General features: G+C 43.4%; 1 protein-coding gene across 50 annotated transcripts in view; it reads left to right on the top strand.

Annotated features, from left to right (window-relative positions):
- Positions 1-20,060, top strand: part of GRK4 (G protein-coupled receptor kinase 4) — a 77,746-nt gene that overhangs the window by 31,525 nt on the left and 26,161 nt on the right. For 34 of the 50 annotated variants that reach the window (XR_012434572.1, XR_012434568.1, XR_012434567.1 and 31 more), the window contains 4 exons: positions 10,448-10,551; positions 13,317-13,409; positions 15,545-15,608; positions 19,569-19,709. The exons of 1 other annotated variant lie outside the window; for it this stretch is intronic. Coding sequence is in view for 36 of the 49 variants with exons in the window: in XM_045393181.2 (XP_045249116.2) it covers positions 10,448-10,551; positions 13,317-13,409; positions 15,545-15,608; positions 19,569-19,709 (402 nt within the window). In the remaining 13 variants the exon portion in view is untranslated. Of the gene's footprint in view, positions 1-10,447; positions 10,552-12,894; positions 12,923-13,316; positions 13,410-15,544; positions 15,683-19,568; positions 19,710-20,060 lie in introns of all 50 variants that reach the window. 15 more of the 50 variants (XM_074039287.1, XM_074039285.1, XM_074039290.1 and 12 more) reach the window with 8 other exon arrangements.

Here is a 20,060-nt window from a genome sequence, read left to right on the forward strand (position 1 = left end):
AAAAATAAAAAAGCCGGGTGTGGTGGTACACGCCTTTAATCCTAGCTACTAGGGAGGCTGAAGCACGAGAATCACTTGAACCCGGGAGGTGAAGGTGGCAGTGAGCTGAGGTCGTGCCACAGCACTCCAGCCTGGTCAACAAGTGAGACTCTGTCTCAAAAGAAAAAAAAAATAAAAAAAAGTCACTGCTCTAATATGTAATACATTATGTAATTATCACAACAAACCTATGAGTAGATACTATTCTCAAGTCTATTTTTACATGATAAGACTGAAAATCAGTGACTAAGTGACTTACCCAAGGTTACACGCCTAGTAAGTGTCAAACCAGGAATCGAACACGTAGAGAATGGAATTAGAGAATAGTGTGGTGAGAATGAGTTCAAAATATTTGGATTTGAAGCATAGCCAACTGGATATAGGGCTATCGATTTAGGGGAGCTTTGTTGTACAAAGATAGCGTGCCAGAGGGATGCCGGCAGGACTGTCTAGCAGCACAAACATACACGGCAGTGGGTGTCAGCGGTATGATTCAGACCCTAATGAGTTTTCTACCCCAGCCTCCAGCCTTACAGATGACTCTTCTCAAACACAGCTGTTACAACATGAGCATATTTTGGAGGTACCCCGGGACACTAGTTAGAATGAGTAGAAGTTTCATTTATCTAGTTCTAATTTTTATTTTTATTTTTTCTTTTTTTGAGACAGAACCTCTCTCTGTTGCGCAGGCTGGAGTGCAGTGGCGTGATCTTGGCTCACTGCAACCTCTGCCTCCCAGGTTCAAGTGATTCACATGCCTCAGCCACCTGGGTAGCTTGGATTGCAAGTGTGCATCACCACACTTGGCTAAGTTTTGTATTTTTAGTACAGACGGGGTTTCACCAGGTCGGCCAGGATGGTCTCGAACTCCTGGCCTCAAGTGATCTGCCTACCTCGGCCTCCCAAACTTTGGGGATTACAGGTGTGAGCCACCACCCCTGGCTGCATTTATCTAGTTATTTTGTCTTTTTAAAATTATTATTATTAACTCCCTTTTCTTTCTTCACCTCTCCTGAAGATATACCCATATAGCAAGGGAGGCCATCAAGAAGAAAGAAATAAAGAAAAAAGAAAGAATTTTGAAATGAATCATGGTAGATATAGCAAATGTGGAAAAGGAAGGAAGGGGAAGTTATACATGTGTGGCTTGGTGCCTTAGTCTGTTTTGTGCTGCTGTAACAGAATGCCAGAGACTGGGTAATTAATTAATTGTTTATTTTAACTTCTATTTTAAGTTCAGGGGTACATGTGCCGGTTTGTTATATAGGTAAACTTGCATCATGGGTTTGTTGTACAGGTTATTTCATCACCTAGGTGTTAAGCCTAGTACCCATTAGTTATTTTTCTTGATCTGCTCCTTCCCCCCATCCTCCATCCTCCAATAGGCCCCATCATGTGTTATTACCCTCTATGTGTCCATGTGTCCTCATCATGTAGCTCCCACTTATAAGTGAGAACATGTAGTATTTGGTTTTCTGTTCCTGTGTTAGTTTGCTAAGGATAATGGCCTCCAGCCCCATCCATGTTCTTGCAAAGAACATGATCATTCTCCTTTTTTATGGCTGCATAGTATTCCATGGTGTATATGTACCCCATTTTCTTTATCCAGTTTATCATTGATGGGCATTTATGTTGATTCCATGTCTTTGCCATTATGAATAGTGTTGCAATGAACATATGCATGCATGGAGACTGGGCAATTTATAATAAAAAGAAATTTCTTGGCTCACAGTTTTAGAGGCTAGGATGCACAGTTCAAGGTGCTGTTGGCCTAAAAGGAAGAAGCTGAGACACAAAATGTAATTTAAAGAGTTTACTTGGGCCAGGTGCTGTGGCTCATGCCTGTAATCCCAACACTTTGGGAGGCCAAGGTGGGCAGATCACCTGAAGACAGGAGTTGGAGACCAGCCTGGCCAACATGGTGAAACCTCGTTTCTACTAAAAAAAAAAAAAATACAAAAATAAGCTGGGTGTGGTGGTGCATGCTTATAATCCCAGCTACTTGGGAGGCTGAGGTGGGACAATAGCTTGAACCTGGGAGGTGGAGGTTGCAGTGAGCCAAAATTACGCCACTGCACTCCAAACTGGGCAATAAAGTGAAACTCCTTCTCAAAAATAAATAAATAAATAAATAAATAAATAAATAAAGCATTTACTTGAGCCAAACTAAAGACAGTTGTGTGGGACACACTTCCAAGTTGCCTTGGGAAGGCTCCATTGGCCTTGGTTACCAGCAGGTTTTGAAAGGCAAAGGGAACAAGGAGTGAGCTGATAGGAAGTTGTTGGATCCGAATTCTCACTGGTTTAAGAGAAAGCAATGATCAGTGATTGGCTATACATTGTTGAACTACAGAATGAGAGTATGAGTTACAGTGTCCAGTATATGGCATTTATGGATACTTGGCATCAGTCTAGAGACCACTAGTAAGTGCCTTCAAGAAGTAATTGTTTAGCTCAAGGGGGAGTGAGTCATGACTGCTCTGGGCCTGATAATTTGAAGGGGCTCATATTCCTCAGATAAAAAGCTTTTTTTTTTTTCCTTCTTAGTGCCGGCATCTGGCAAGGGCCTTCTTGCTGCGTCATCACATGGTGGAAGGGCAGAGAGAGAGATTGCTTGCACAAATGTCTGAGCATGTGCACACAAGAGAGGGCGAACCTACTCCAGAGATAACAAGATAAGGGCATTAGTCCCTTTGTGAAGGTGGAACCTCTTAATTGCCTCTTAATGGTCCTACCTCCCAGTACTGTCACAATGGCAATTAAATGTCATCATGAGCTTTAGGGTGGATGGACAAACTCCAGACAATAGCACTTGGTAATAGAGAGATGTTTATGGGCTGCCTGAAGATGGTATAGCTGGAAAGCTTTTTGTTTTTCCTTTTCTTACCATCAACTGGGGAAACTGCCACATTCTTCCTCTTCCCACCTGATGGCCCTGCTCTTGTGCTTTACTGAAACAAAAAACAAACAAATGAAAAGCAATGATTCACATCATTATTGTAGTTTTTCCTTTTCTTGTCTTTTATTTAAAAACAGCAACAATAGGCCGGGTGCAGTGGCTCACGCCTATAATCCCAGCACTTTGGGAGGCCGAGATGGGCGGATCACGAGGTCAGATTGAGACCATCCTGGCCAACACGGTGAAACTCCGTTTCTACTAAAAAAAATGCAAAAAATTAGCCGGGCGTGGTGGTGGGCATCTGTAGTCCCAGCTACTCAGGAGGCTGAGGCAGGAGAATGGCGTGAACTTGGGAGGCAGAGCTTGCAGTGAGCCGAGATCGTGCCACTGCACTCCAGCCTGGGTGACAAAGTGAGACTCCGTCTCAAAAAAACAAAACAAAACAAAAAAACCCCAAAAAAACCAAATAAACAACAATAAACTTCTTTTTCTTTTACATACTAAAAAGGAAACCCTTAGGCTAGGTGTGGTGGCTCATGCCTGTAATCCCAGTACTTTGGGAGGCCAAGACAGGAGGATCTCTTGATGCTAGGAGTTCAAGAAAGGGAACTCTTTGAGGTCACTTACTCAAATTTCAACAACCCATAATATTCAAAGTACCTGAAAGTAAAGCAAGACCATGTGTGCATTCTTGCATTTCTTTATCCAGTCACTCAGACATTGTTAGTTTTTCTTAGTTTTCCTCTCAGGATTCTCAAATATTAAAATTCAGCCAAATTTGAATTTACAGTTTAAAAGAATCATAACCAAAACCAAGTGGGCTTTTCCCTAGGGATACATATTTGGTTTAATATCTGAAAATCAATTAGTATAATACACCATATTAATAGAATAAAAGATTTCAAAACCACATGATCATCTTACTAGAAAAAGAAAAAGCATTTGATAAAATCCACACTCCTTCCTAATAAAAGCACTGAGCAAACTAGGAGTGAAATTAGTACATGAAAGTGGAACCTCTTAAATGCCTTTTAATGGTCACAATAACAATTAAACGTCAACATGAGCTTTGAGGGGGAGGGACAAATGTTCAGATGATAGCACTTGATAATAGAGAGATGTTTATGGGCTGCTCAGCCTGATAAATGATATCTATGAAATACCCACAGCTAACATCATAGTTAAATGTGAAAGACTAGGCCGGGCGTGGTGGCTCACGCCTGTAATCCCAGCACTTTGGGAGGCCGAGGTGGGCAGATCACGAGGTCAGGAGTTTGAGACCAGCCTGGCCAGCATGGTGAAACCCCAACTCTACTGAAAATACAAAAATTAGACAGCCATGGTGGTGCATGCCTGTAGTCCCAGCTACTCAGGAAGCTAAGGCAGGAGAATCGCTTGAACCCAGGAGGCAGACATTGCAGTGAACCGAGATTGTACCACTGCACTCTAGCCTGGGTAACAGAGCGAGACTACATCTCAAAAAAAAAAAAAAAAAAAAAAAAAAAAAGTGAAAAGACTAGATGCTTTCCTTCAAGATTAGGAACAAGAAAAGATTGTCCACCCTCATCACTTCTGTTCACCTGGGGGGTCAACTGTAAGTTCCATTGTACTGGAGGTTCTAGACAGGGCAATTAGGCAAGAAAAAGAAATAAAAGGTATGGGCCGAGCACGGTGGCTCATGCCTGTGATCCCAGCACTTTGGGAGGCCAAGGCGGGTGGATCACCTGAGGTCAGGGGTTTGAGACCAGCCTGGCCAACATGGTGAAACCTCGTCTTTACTAAAAATACAAAAATTAGCTGGTCATGGTGGTGGGTGCCTGTAATCCCAGCTGCCTGGGAGGCTGAGGCAGGAAAATTGCTTGAACCCCAGAGGAGGAGGTTGCAGTGAGCCAAGGTCACGCCATAGCACTCCTGCCTGGGCGACAGAGCAAGACTCTGTCTCAAAAAAAAAAAAAAAAAAAAAAAAGAAAGAAAAGAAAAGAAAAAAAAAAGAAAAGAAATAAAAGGTATTTAGTTGTAAAGGAAGAAGTAAAACTCTATTTGCAGATGACATAATCATGAATATAGAAAATTATAAGGAATTCACACACACGTAAAGAAAAAGACTGCTGGAGCTAATAAGTGAGTCTGGTAAGGCTGCAAGATACTAAATCACTATACAAAATTCAATTGTATGCCTCTATACTAGCAATTAAAATCCATAAAAAAAAAGAAATTAAGGAAGCAATTCCCTTTGTATAGCATCAAAAAAGAATAAAATACTTAAGAATGAATGTAACAACATAAATGTAATACTTATACTCTGAAAGCTAGAAAGCACTGAAAAAAGTTAAAGAAGACTTCAAGGAATGGAAAGACATCTCGTGTTCATGGATCAGAAGACAATATTGTTAAGATGGCAGTACCCCCCAAATTGATCTATAGATTCAATATAATCCCTATCACAATTCTAACTACTTTTTTTTTTTTTTTTTTTTTTTTTGCAGAAATTGACAAGTAAGCTAATCTTAGACTTCATATAGATAGTCAAGGGACCTGGAATAGTTATAACATTCTTTAAAAAGAGTGTAATTGGAGGACTCACACTCCTCAATTTCAAAACTTACTACAAAGCTACAGTAATCAAGACAGTATGGTCCTGGCATGATGATAGACAGATAGCAGTCAATGGTATGGAATTGAGAGTGCAGACATAAATTCCTGCATTTTGTCTTAGTCCATTTTGTGCTGCTCTAACAAAATACCTGAGATTGGGTAATTTATAAAGAACAGAGATTTATTGCTCACAGTTCTGAAAGCCGGAAGTCCAAGGTTAAGGAGTCCAATCTAGCAAGAGTCTTTCGCTGCATCATCCATGCAGAAGAATAGGAGGGCGCGCTCACACCTGAGAGAGAGGGGGTGGGGGTGGGGAAGGGGTTGAGCTTAGCTTTTTATCAGGAACCTGCCACAATGTCGCAACAATAAAACCAATCCTGAGACAGCAGTGTGACTCCATTTATGAGGGGCAGAGTCCTCATGATCTTACCACCTTTGTAAAGGTCCTACCTCTCAACACTGTTGCATCAGGAACTAAGCTACCAACACACGAACTTGGGGGCACACATTCAAACCATAACACATTAACAATCATTAATTGCCTTATCACAAGGATGCCAAGACAGTTCAGCTGGGAGAAAGAAGAGTCTTTTCAACAGATGATACTGGAACAACTGGATAGCCACGTGCAGAGAGTGACACTGAACCCCTACTTCATTCCATAAGCAAAACATTAATGCCAAATCCATCAAAGACCTAAATACAGGAGCTAAAACCATACAACTCTTAGAGGAAAGTGTAGGTGTAAGTCTTCAATACCTTGAAATTAGGCAGAGACTTCTTAGAGATGACGCCTAAAGCACAAGCATCAAAAGAAAAAATAGATAAACTGAACTTCATCAAAATTTAAAACTTTGTGCTTCAAAGAACACTATCAAGAAGTGAAAACCCACAGAATGGGGAAAAGTATTTGTAAATCAAATACTGGTAAGGGTCTAGGATCCAGAATATATAAATAACTCTTACAACGCAACCATAAAAAGATGACCCAATTTTTTTTTCTTTTTTTTTTTGGAGACATGTCTGACTCTGTTGCCCAGGCTGGAGTGCAGTGGCGTGATCTCGGCTCACTGCAAGCCCCGCCTCCTGGGTTCACGCCATTCTCCTGCCTCAGCCTCCCGAGTAGCTGGGACTACAGGTGCCCGCCACCATGCCCAGCTAATTTTTTTTTGTATTTTTAGTAGAGGCGGGGTTTCACCGTGTTAGCCAGGATGGTCTCGATCTCCTGACCTCATGATCTGCCCACCTCGGCCTCCCAAAGTGCTGGGATTACAGGCGTGGGCCACCGTGCCCAGCCCAATTTTTTAAAATAGGAAAGTAAATGTAATTTTCAACACAGAAAAACAAGCATATTTCTGCCAAATGCACCCTCCTTTCCCTCTCCACCAGTGGTCTTTCCCATCAGAATTTCCTCTGCCTAAAATTTTAAAAAGCAAGGCACTGAGTCATTTGGTAGATTTGCCCTGGTAACTACTTATTCTGAAAAACAATGAATGTTCCTTAATGTAAAGCCCCAGAAGTGTCAGTTCTGCATCAGGCTGGTAGTTCTATACCTCACCTTGCCATACTTCAGGTCACCTTAGCTTACCTCCCTCTCTCTCGTGGATATTAGAAGCACTGCTTTTCCTTTGTGTGGGAATAAATAACTATTAATATAAAACTTTTCTATGATATTGAAAATGGGAACACTATTTGGTGTTAATCATTAAATGGTCTTAATGGAATCAACCTGCTATTTAGTTTCAGAAAAATTGAGACCTTTGGAGGGGAAATAAGACTGTTAAAATATTTATTGTCTTTGTCTTCAGAGAACATTTTATCTTGTTTTCTGCTGTGTCCAGTGCCTGGAACAATGCAGATTTGTGGGGCAAATGAGTGAATGAACAAACTTCTTTTCTTTCTTTTTTCTTTGCTTTTTTTTTTTTTTTTTTTTTTTTTTTTGAGACAGAGTCTTACTCTGTCATGAGGCTGGAGTGCGGTGGCACGATCTTGGCTCACTGCAAACCTTTGCCTCTTGGGTTCAAGTGATACTCCTGCCTCAGCCTCCTGAGTAGCTGGGACTTACAGGCATGTGCCATCATGCCCAGCTAATTTTTTTTTTTTGTATTCTTAGTAGAGATGGGATTTCCCCACGTTGACCAGGATGGTCTTGATCTCTTGACCTCGTGATCTGCCAGCCTCAGTCTCCCAAAGTACTGGGATTACAGGCGTGAGCCACAGTGCCTGGCCCAAACTTCTTTTCTTAAATAGGAAAATGAACGGACCCATCTTATTCTCATGACAGCCTTGCTGCATAGAAAGAAAGGACCGGAGAGTCCAGCAGGGTGTGTGTGTTCAGTCTCGGCTCTCCCCTTGGTGATGTGGGCACACTGGAAAGGGACTTTCCAAGTCTCTCCTCATCCATCAGTGGGTTGTTGTGGGGCTAAATGAGACGATATGTGTGTGTGTGTGTGTGTATATCTGTGTGTGTGTGTATATATTTTTTGAGATGGAGTTTTATTCTTGTTGCCCAGGCTGGAGTGCAGTGGCGTGATCTTGGCTCACTGCAACCTCTGCCTCCTGGGTTCAAGTGATTCCCCTGCCTCAGCCTCCTGAGTAGCTGAGATTACAGGCACCTGCCACCACACCCAGCTAATTTTTGTATTTTTAGTAGAGACAGCGTTCATCATGTCGGTCAGGCTGGTCTCGAACTCCTGACCTCAGGTGATCCACCCTCCTCGGCCTCCCAAAGTAGTGGGATTACAGGCATGAGCCACCACGCCCGCCCGAGACCATAGATATTTAAATGCCTCAAATGTATCAGATAGTTTAAATGGCAGCTACTAATCATGATTAATTGTGATAACATTGTTGATTTTTTTAAACGTGAGTTTTCTCATTGTTTACTATCTTTCAACTTATGTTAGGAAATAACTGATTTATAAACACATATTTCCTCTGGTCGCTTGGCCCTATCACAGTCAGAAGTCAGTCTAGAATGCATTTCTTGTTTCGGTTACAAGCACACAATTGAGCATGACGTGGGTATTTTTTCACTGAATCTGGACAGTGGTTTTGTCATGTGTTTCCTTTTTCCAGAATTCTCTGGATGAGGGTTAAAGAGAGTGGGGCCTGGGCACGTGGAACACTGTGAGTGGGAATGTAGAGTGGTGGAGCCGTTTTGGAAGGCAGTTTCACAATAAATATGAATGTTTAAAATGCTTGCATCTTTTTGAGCTGGTAATTCTGTTTTTAGGAATCTATCCTATAGAAAAATACACGTGTATAGAGACATTCATGGTGGTGCTGTTTGTGTGGGAAAATTGGCAACTAGGATGTAACTGGGGACAGATAAACTCATACACCAGAAGACTGTGCAGTCACTCAAGAAAATGGAGTAGCTCTGTAAACGTCAGCACATACTTTAAACCCTGGACCCAGGTTGGGCACGGTGGCACATGCCTGTAATCCTAGCACTTTTGTAGGCCGAGGTGGGCAGATCGATTAAGCTCAGGAGTTCGAGACCAGCCTAGGCCACATGGCTGTCCAAAAAATACAAACATTAGCCAGGTACAGCTGGGCACAGTGGCTCACACCTGTAATCCCAGCACTTTGGAAGGCTAAGGCCTTCCGTAGGAGCACTTGAGATCAGCAGTTCAAAATTAACCAGGCGTGGTGGCGGGCACCTGTAATCCCAGCTGCTCAGGAGGCTGAGGCAGGAGAATCGCTTGAACCCGGGAGGCGGAGCTTGCAGTGAGCCAAGATTGTGCCACTGCACTCCAGCCTGGGTCACAGAACAAGACTCCATCTCAAAAAAATTAGCCATGCCGGGCGCAGTGGCTCAAGCCTGTAATCCCAGCACTTTGGGAGGCCGAGACGGGCGGATCATGAGGTCAGGAGATCGAGACCATCCTGGCTAATACGGTGAAACCCCGTCTCTACTAAAAAATACAAAAAAAAAAAAAAAAAAAAAAAAAAAAACTAGCCAGGCGAGGTGGCGGGCGCCTGTAGTCCCAGCTACTCTGGAGGCTGAGGCAGGAGAATGGCGTAAATCGGGGAGGCGGAGCTTGCAGTGAGCTGAGATCCGGCCACTGCACTCCAGCCTGGGTGACAGAGCAAGACTCTGTCTCAAAAAAAAAAAAAAAAAAAAATTAGCCAGGTGTGGTGGCATGCGCCAGTAGTCCCAGCTACTTGGAAGGTGGAGGTGGGAGGATTGCATGAGCCCAGGAGGTCCTTTTTTTAAAAGGCTGAATAATATTCTGCTCTACGTATATACTACATGTTATTTATCCATTCATCCACAGGCACCTGCGTTGTTTCCACTTTGGGCTACGATGAATTATGCTGCAATGAACGTGGGTGTGCAGATACCTCTTTAAGACCCTGCTTTCCATTCTGTGTGTGTGTGTGTTTTGTTTTGTTTTATTCGGAGATGGAGTTTTGCTCTTGTTGCCCAGGCTGGAGTGCAGTGGCACGATCTCAGCTCACTGCAACCTCCGCCTCCCAGGTTCAAGCATTCTCCTGCCTTAGCCTCCTGAGTAGCTGGGATTACAGGCGTCTGCCACCACGCCTGGCTAATACTTCGTACTTTTACTAGAGATGGAGATTCACCATATTGGCCAGGCTGGTCTCAAACTCCTGACTTCGGGTGATCCATCCACCCACCTTGGCCTCCCCAAGTGCTGGGATTACAGGTGCGAGCCATCGTGTCAGGCCCTCTGTCCTGTGTGTGTTTTGATGTGCATCAGAGAAGATCTGAAGAGGCAGACAATAGCAGAACACTGGAGAGTGGGCCTAGCGTGGAGGGGCAGGTGGCACTTTGACTTACATTGTATACACTTTGTGTTTCATATTTTTACAATAGGCATTAGGTTCTGTTTACTAGTAAGTTATGAAATCACTAATGGTTATGTATTTGGTTTATACTATATTAAGTTGGCAGCCCCTTTACCAGAAATACCTCCAGATGTTGTGAGAGAATGTAGATTGGGACTGAAGGAGGAGAACCCTTCCAAAAAAGTCTTTGAGGAATGTACTAGGTAAGTGGTTCATGCCGAGCCCTGCATATATTGTCTGTGACTAACCCCGAGACAGACAGCTTACAGGAGGTTTCTCTGCATAAAACAAGTTCTTGGAGTGTAGTTGACCCTTGAGCAACATGGGCATTAGGGACGCTGATACCACCCAGCCCTCTGCGCGTTGAAAATATGTGTATAACTTTTGACTCTCCCCAAAGCTTAACTATTACTAGCCTACTGTTGACCAGAGGCCTTACCGATAACATAAACAGCGATGAACACATATTTTATATGTTATGTGTATTATGTGCTATACTTTTACAATAAAGTATGCTGGAAAAAAGAAAGTGTTATTAAGATAATCATAAGGAAGAGAAAATATAATTCCTGTTCACAAAGTAGAAATAGATCATCATAAAGGTCTTCATCCTCGTCATCTTCACATTGAGGAGGCTGAGGAGAAGGAGGAAGAGGAGGGGCTGGTCCTGCTGTCTCAGGGGTGGCAGGAACGGAAGAAAATACACGCGTAAGTGGCTCCTGGCATCTCAACTCGAATTGTCCAAGGGTCAACTGTACTTTACCCATTAAAATGATTACTTTCTCTAGAAAGAGGTGAATGAAGAGTAATAATTCCGTGTACACATGAGGCACACTGAAAGGGGTCCCATCGTTTAGCGCCAGTATCCTAGTATCCTAGGGGAGTGGCACACCTAAGCCTGTGCAGCCAGAGCATGGTGGGGCTGGGGCTGGAACCCGTGATGCTCTAATGATGCGACTGCCTTGAAAATAACAAACAGGCCAGGCTTGGTGGCTCATGCCTGTAATCCCAGCATGTTGGGAGGCCGAGATGGGCAGATCGCTTGAGGCCAGGAGTTCAAGACCAACCTGGTCAACATAGAGAAGCCCCATCTCTACAAAAAAAATACAAAATTTAGCCGGGCATGGTGGCGGGTGCCTGTGATCCCAGCTACTCAGGAGGCTGAGGCACGAGAATCACTTGAACCTGGGAAGCAGAGGGAGCAGTGAGCTGAGATCACACCCTGGGCAACACAGTGGGACTCTGTCTCAAAAATAAATAAATAAATAAATAAATAAATAAATAAATAAATGCACTCCAGCCTGGGCAACACAGTGAGACTCTGTCTCAAAAATAAATAAATAAATAAATAAATAAATAAATAAATAAATAAAATAAAATAAAAAACAAGGCTTTCTCTGTCTATCTGGCTTTCTCTTGAGGTGTGGGTACTCTGCACACTGAGGAGCTGGGTTAGATACTTATTCCTTTAGTGAGAATTCAGTGGCCAATTCTACATCCCACAGATAAATGGCATGCATCCCATCTTTCTCCTAGCCAGGTGTATGGCATTGGACTAGAACCCTTCCCTTTGTCCCTCAGCCCCCTCCTCTGAAAATGGATTAGAGTAAATGGATTAGAGTAAATGTAAATATTTTCTATTTCAAGTCATCTTTTACTTATTCTTGTTGGATATTCACATTAATGGTATTCTAGTGTTTGTGATTTGAACTGTTTTGCAAGAAGATGTTGTCTGTGGCTGGGCACCATGGCTCATGCCTATAATCCCAGCACTTTGGGAGGCCAAGGCAGAAAGATTGTGTGACCTCAGGAGTTTGAGACCAGCCTAGGCAACATGGTGAAACCCTGTCTCTAATACAAAAATTAGCCAGGCATAGTGGTGCATGCCTATAGTCCCAGCTATTCAGAAGGCTTGAGGTGGGAGGATCAATTGAGCCTGGGAGGTCAAGGCTGCAGTGACTGTGACCTCACCACTACCCTCCAGCCTGGGTGACAGAGCCAGACCAAAACAAAGAAAAGAGATGTTGGCTCCATGGCTCCATTTGATCGCTTCTCTGGTACAGCAGACAGGACAAGCTTGGTCTGTGCTCTCTCATACTGATCCTGGGACATTGTGGTAAGAATCACATTTCTTCCTGTCTTCATCTGGGATGTCACAGAAGCCAGGAAGGGCCAATCTTTCATTCCACACTTTTATTCTTCACATCCCTCTTTTGGGCATGTACACACCCTAAACTCTTTCTTGTACATGTGCACTAAGAGACATGTAATAGTAATAACACAACAATAATAAAGCTAGGCTTCGTGGCTCACACCTGTAGTGCCAGTGCTTTGGGAGGCTGAGGAGGGGGGATTGCTTGAGTTCAAGGCCGCAGTGAGCCATGATTGTGCCATTGCACTCTGGCCTGGGCAATAGAGTGAGACCCTGTAACAACAACCACCAACAAAAAATAACAAAACAATAGTAAATGTTTGGAAGTATTAATGCGTTTACCTGCTCACAGTAACCCTATGAAGTAGGCATGATTATTATTTCTGTTTTACAGAAAGAGAAACTGAGGCCATAGAGGTTGGGTAAGTTGGCACAGGTCCCTCAGCCAGTGAGTGGCTGAAGCAGAACGTGCAGCAGCCCATGGCTTTGACTTCTGTGCTGTCCTCCAGGGGACCTTTCCACTGTGCCTTGCACATGGGAAGCGTGCTGCTTGACAACAGAACAGCTGACGCCCTCACTCCCAAGAAGGGAATGCATCCTTCTATTTCACTGCTCTTTGCATTCATTCTATTTCACTTCTATTTTCACTTACAGCGTTAGAACCTAATGTGGACTTTTATAATTGCAAATTCAAACTATTGAATTGTGTGTAATGATTGCCTTTCCCATATTCAGTGCTTATTAATGCACTAAAACATACTTGTTTTTACTTCTTAATACAGCAAATGTATATAATTTTGTTAAATCTTTTTCTAGAGTTACCCATAACTACTTAAGAGGGGAACCATTTGAAGAATACCAAGAAAGCTCATATTTTTCTCAGTTTTTACAATGGAAATGGCTGGAAAGGTATGTTCTAATTTTAAACTAAATAAAAGCCAGTTGAAGTGGCACATGCCTGTAGCCCCAGCTACTCAGGAGGCTGAGGCTGGAGGATTGCTTAAGCCCAAGACTTGAAGGCTATAGTATGAGATGATCATTCCTGTGAATAACCACTGCACTCCAATCTGGGCAATGTAGCAAGACCCCATCTCTAAAAAAGAAAAAAAGAAAAGAGACCTCAATAAAACAAGTGTTAATTTCTCACGATACATACTGATTGACATAGACTTTTCCATCTGTCAAAATACAATTAGAAATTTTGAGTTGTATATGATATTTTTATACAGAAATTTTCATAGGTATTAGTATTGTACAATTTCTTCTAATTTAGTAGACTCTGTTCTCTCTTTTTAAAACGGCAGGTATCCCTGTTGTTTCAGTGACTAGAAAATAAAACTTAGCTTAGATTTTTGGTGATAGAATAGGATGCAGTGGGTGGCACCTGGCAGTTAAAACCTGCTCAGCCTCTTACTGTTTATGTGGCCTCAGGTAAGTGGCTTAGCCTGTATGAGTGGCAGGTCCTTGTTCTGTAAATTAGAGGTAATTATAGAATCTGCCTCCTTGCACCATTGCTAGGATCACCTGAGAAATGTGTGTACAACGCTTATAGCACAATGTTTGGTGCACAAAATAAGTACTTAAAAAGTGTTAGCTGCAGGCCGGGTGCAGTGGCTCATGCCTGTAATCCTAGCACTTTGAGAGGCTGAGGCGGCTGGATCACCTGAGGTCAGGAGTTCGAGACCAGCCTGGCCAAAATAGTGAAACCCATCTCTACTAGAACTACAAAAATTAGCCAGGCGTGGTGGCGTGCACCTGTACTCCCAGCTATTTGGGAGGCTGAGGCAGGAGAAATCGCTTGAACCCGGGAGGTGGAACTTGTGGTGAGCTGAGGTGGCTCCACTGCACTCCAGCCTGGGTGACAGAGCGAGACTCTGTCTCAAAAAAAAAAAAAAAAAAAAAAAAGGGTTAGCTGCTACTAGTGTTATTATTAGTACTATTATTATTATTATTATTATTATTTTTTTTTTGAGACGGAGTCTCGCTCTGCCGCCCAGGCTGGAGTGCAGTGGCCAGATCTCGGCTCACTGCAAGCTCCACATCCCGGGTTCACGCCATTCTCCTGCCTCAGCCTCCCGAGTATCTGGGACTACAGGCGCCCGCCACCTCGCCCGGCTAGTTTTTTGTATTTTTTAGTAGAGACGGGGTTTCACCGTGTCAGCCAGGATGGTCTCGATCTCCTAACCTCATGATCCGCCCGTCTCGGCCTCCCAAAGTGCTGGGATTACAGGCTTGAGCCACCGCGCCCGGCAGTACTATTATTATTGATCGATTAAATTTCCAGTTCTTGCTTATACATGCTGTTTTTGAGGCATTGGGTATAAACATATTTGAGGTTCTTTTTTCAAAGCATGGCACAATGTATATATGTCATCTTCCTCACCTGCTTTCTGAACAGGTTGAGAGGGGTCTACCCAAGTCTACACCGGCAGTTATGAACATACATATTTCCTAGTGTCAGCTGGTTTCAGACCTGTCTTTAGTTAGTAAGGATAATTGGACTGTTCTGCCTTTTGCTTCAGTGTCTTAAATGTTAATTAAGATTAATTGGCTGGGTGGTGGCTCACACCTATAATCCCAGCACTTTGGGAGGCTGAGGCAGGCAAATCACAAGGTCAGGAGTTTGAGACCAGCCTGGCAAACATGGTGAAACCCCGTCTCTACTAAAAATACAAAAAATTAGCTGGGTGTGGTGGCGGGCACCTGTAATCCCAGCTACTCGGGAGGATGAGGCAGGAAAATTGCTTCAACCCAGGAGGCGGAGGTTGCAGTGAGCTGAGATCGTGCCACTGCACTCCAGCCCTGGCGACAGAGTGAGACTCCATCTCAAAAAAAAAAAAGATGAATTAATTGCTCTTAGAGCAAGTCAAGAGCTGTCCTGCTAGAGGGAGCCACAGTCCCTGAGCACAGACACCCTTTGTCCTGGGCATCCCCTTTGAGCAGAATGGTTCAATAAATGAGGCGAAGACAAGCGCTGATTAGTCTTTTCTGTTTTAAAAGAACAATGCAATGTGGACCTGAAACTTATTTTTCTCATTGATTAGGCAGCCCGTAACCAAGAACACATTTAGGCATTACAGAGTTCTAGGAAAAGGCGGATTTGGAGAGGTGAGTAATGGGAGCCAGTTCCGAGCAGCGCTGCTAGCTGGGTGGGCAGCAAGGTCCTGAGAACACGGCTTCAGGTAACGCATCAACTCTCCCAGTACACTGTTGCCTTAGTGGGCGTTTTGGGAATCATCTTAGCCGACTGTGAGAATCCACATGGAATTTTGAGCAAAAGGTTTTGAAGAATCCCTTCTCTTGGTGACTTCACCTTTTACCTCATAGTTCTGAAGAAGCTGGTTTCCATGCTTGATGCCCCAGCTCAGTCACTTTGCCCAGATGGAAAGATGATTCTGCTCCTGTATTGTGGAATTTCCATGATTCTATTTCCGTAAATTTAAGACTGACCCCAAATTCACATAGTACAGAGTGAATTATTAAATATACTTACGTAACCCTGCTCTGTTTGGACATGTATGTACCTCATACCTACATCAAAAGGTATTAGGAAATGTGTCAATTTGGGAAAATCCTAAGGAAATGACTCACAGACTCACGAAGGATTTTTTGTTTGTTTGTCTGTCTGTTTGTTTATTTGAGATGGAGTTTTGCTCTTCTTGCCCAGGCTGGAGTGCAATGGCGTGATCTCGGCTCACCACAACCTCCGCCTCCTGGGTTCAGCCGATTCTCCTGCCTCAGCCTCCCGAGTCGCTGGGATTACAGGCATGCGCCCCCACACCTGGCTAATTTTTGTATTTTTAGTAGAGGAGGATTTCTCCATGTTGGTCAGGCTGGTCTTGAACTCCCGACCTCAGGTGATCCGCCCTCCTCAGCCTCCCAAAGTGCTGGGATTACAGGCGTGAGCCACCGTGCCCGGCCTGGGGTGTTGTTTAAATATGATGGGTCTCCTAGATGGAGACCACTGTAGTTGGCGGATGGAGAACAGCAGCAGTTCTGGTCTGGGGAATTTAAAAGAATGTTAATTACCTTATCAGTTACCTGGAGTGATCATATGGAGTTCAAGAACTTACAAGCCCCTAAGAGCCAGGCAAGCCATTGCCAAACTAACACTGTATGTTTAACTCAGAAGCAGGTTACACTGCCTGGGTGTGACTCAGATATTATTGCTCTCATATTACATTCAAAGCAAAAGCCACTAGCATTGGCTTGAAGTTAATTAGAAAGCTGACCTAGGAGGCAGCACACTGCAACCGAGATCTGTCATGCACCTGCAGCTTGACATGACAAGAAATTGGCCAACATAGTCATGACTTCAGTAACAGTACTGTCCCTCTGCCACAGTTCCAGAGGCCATGAAGAATATTTTGCCTAATCCAGTCAAATGCTTGCTCTCGTCCCTCCATGACAGATATTTCTGTAAGAAACCCGCCCTCTGTTTGAGTTTGTCCTAGAACAGGAGAGTCATTTTCTCACTTCGAGTCTTGCTAATCTGCCTCTAATGATCTGCAAAAGTAAAGACTCAGATTTTGTGAAAGAGCAGAGGAAACATTTCTGGAACGTAGGTCATGTGTTTACAAAGGAATGAAAGTCTAATTATAGCCACATGTCAGTTTATAAAACATGTCAGTCCTGATAGGATTCAACAGGGACATGTTAGCAAATTTTAGCTATTGTGAAAGACCTGGCGCTGGGTGCGGTGGCTCACACCTGTAATCCTAGCACTTTGGGAGGCCAAGGTGGGCGGATCACTTGAGCCCAGAAGTTCCAGACCAGCCTAGGCAACATGGCAAGACCCCCTCTCTATTTAAATATTTAATATAAATAAATACATAAAAAAGAAGACAAGAAAGACTTAGTATAATTATGATTGTATAGATTACTTCTTAACAGATTTACTTGGGTTCCCAAACGAATGACCGGCTGCACGAATCAAGCATGGCAGTTTTCAGCAGACTTGCTCTGGAGGCGGTGTGCTCTCCGTCAAGGCCCAGAGGCAGTGAGCAGTCAGCCCACCCCTACTCTGAATGCCTGTCGGAAGGAGCCCTGCTCGCCCTAATGCGGGGACAGCCTCGGTGCCCTTTAATCCAGATTCTCATCGTGCATTTGCTTTTTCCAAGTGCTAGCACTTCCTCTAGTGGTCTTGAGAGAGCAAACGTAGTTGGTTTTATTTTGTCAACAGTAATTCTTTTGCTTATGCTTGAAGTCCTCCGAAATTAATTTGTAGGGTCCTGAGCGAGCACAATGGTAAGGGAATTGAGTAGACATCTCTGCTGTCGTGGTGTTAGGCCGCAGACTGTAGTGGAAGGAGCACGTACTCAGACGTGGACAGACCTGAGGCCAGGGTCCTGTCGTATCACTTCCAGCAGTGTGATCATGGGCCCGCCATGGCGATCTCATCTTTAGCAGGGAAATGATCGGCCCTGCCCGCCAGGCTGCTGTAAGCCAGTGAGTGTTCACCCCCAGCTGTTAGCACAGTGCCTGACACTCTTGTCTGCTTTCCATTCCCTGTCTCTGATTTGCCAATTCCACTTAGAATAATTTTTAAAAAATTAACGATAAAGAGAGATGAAGGGATTTTTATGCCAAGTCTTAATAGTAAGAAAATGATTAAATACATTTTGCCATAGTCACATTTTAGGAAAACATTTCATGATAGGAAAATAGTCACACAATAAGATTTTTTAAAAGGAGGTTAAGAAATATTACCTATTTTACAATATGAGACCAGTTTTGCCATCAAAGGCTGGGGTGGTGGGGAACAGGGTATGTATTCTTGCATACCCATGTAAGAAGGTGGGCCTAGAATCAAATAGAACAAAATATTAACAGTGATTATCTTGGAATTGCAGGTGAGTTTTTAATCACTGTCCTTCTTACTTCCAATATTTTCCACAATTAACTTTGTATTTCTTTTACCACCAAAATTGTTTTATTGGTAGATAAAATTATATCATGTCTTACGTTTGCTTTTAAAGCAGTCCCCTGTGGGGTGTGCAATGGATGGGAGTTGGAAGAAACAGTAGCCTAATGTTGATGACACAGAGGCAGGGGAACCAGAACCTGAGGCTCATGATACTATTTTTTCCACTTTTGTATGTTGGAAATTTTTCATGACATAAAGTTAAAATAATACATAAATACTACTTTAAGAAGTAATAGAATAAAGATATGAAAATTGTGAATTATATGAAATATATTTCCTTATACTCTTGACTTTTTAAATTAAAAATTCAAGGATCTTTTTAGGTCAGGCACAGTGGTTCACACCTGTTAATCCCAGCACTTTGGGAGGCCAAAGTGGGCGGATCACCTGAGGTCAGGAGTTCAAGACCAGCCTGGCCAACATGGTGTCTCTACTAAAAATACAAGAAAAATTAGCCAGACATGGTGGCGGGCACCTGTAATCCCAGCTACTCCGGAGGCTGAGGCAGGAGAACCCTGAGATGGAGTCTCACTCTGTCACCCAGGCTGGAGTGCAGTGGCACGATCTCGGCTCATTGCATCCTCTGCCTCCCAGGTTCTAGTGATTCTTCTGCCTCAGCCTCCAGAGTAGCTGGGATTACAGGCACCCGCCACCATGGCTGGTGAATTTTTTTTTTTCCATATTTTTAGTAGAGACGGGGTTTCACCATGTTGGCCAGGCTGGTTTCAAACTCCTGACCTCAGGTGATCTGCCTGCCTTGGCTTCCCAAAGTGCCGGGATTATAGGCATGAACCACCATGCCCAGCTGAAAAAAGAATCTTTTTAGTTTTACTTTTTAAAACTTTTGCACTTTTACAAAAAGTAAAATAGACATATGGGAACATTTAAAAATTAAACAGAAGTACCGTGATCACCTATGCCAACTAGTGCTGTTTGTACACTGTCTTAGAGTTGATAGAACGCAGCGCGTCACTGAGAGGAGGAGCCGACTCACACTGACAACGCCCACCTTTGAGACGGTCTCCTCATGTGCTGCTGCTGGTCTCTGCCAGTGAGGGCCTCATCAAGCAAAGGGTTTCCTTTGTGTGGCCTAAGAAACGTCAGGTGGACATAAACCTCCTTTACTTTGCTGTTTAAACTAGGTTTGTGCCTGTCAAGTGCGAGCCACAGGAAAAATGTATGCCTGTAAAAAGCTACAAAAAAAAAGAATAAAGAAGAGGAAAGGTGAAGCTATGGCTCTAAATGAAAAAAGAATTCTGGAGAAAGTGCAAAGTAGATTCGTAGTAAGTGTCTCCTCTTAGTCTTCACTGTGCCTTGTGTGATTCGTAGCACTTATGTCAGCCGACATGCCGCTCAGCTCACTCTCATTGAAGCTGTGGAAGTCATTTCTTGTTTTCTGAGTTTATGTGGGGTTTTGCTCCTTTTAGTAACAGTTTTGTTTTTAGTAACAGCTCCTTCTTTCTTATTCAAACCTTAGAAAACATGAAAGTAGTGATACTGCTTCTAACTTCTGGTTTGTTATAAATCTGTAGTCTCCCACCTCCCATTCTGTCCCTCTTGACACCTGCCAGCTTGCAGAGCTTGTCCAGGTCCGTTAGTTACCTTGTGTTTCTTGGTGAATTTCCCTTATCACA

The sequence above is a fragment of the Macaca fascicularis genome, chromosome 5, assembly GCF_037993035.2.
Source record: "Macaca fascicularis isolate 582-1 chromosome 5, T2T-MFA8v1.1".
Taxonomy (NCBI): domain Eukaryota; kingdom Metazoa; phylum Chordata; class Mammalia; order Primates; family Cercopithecidae; genus Macaca; species Macaca fascicularis.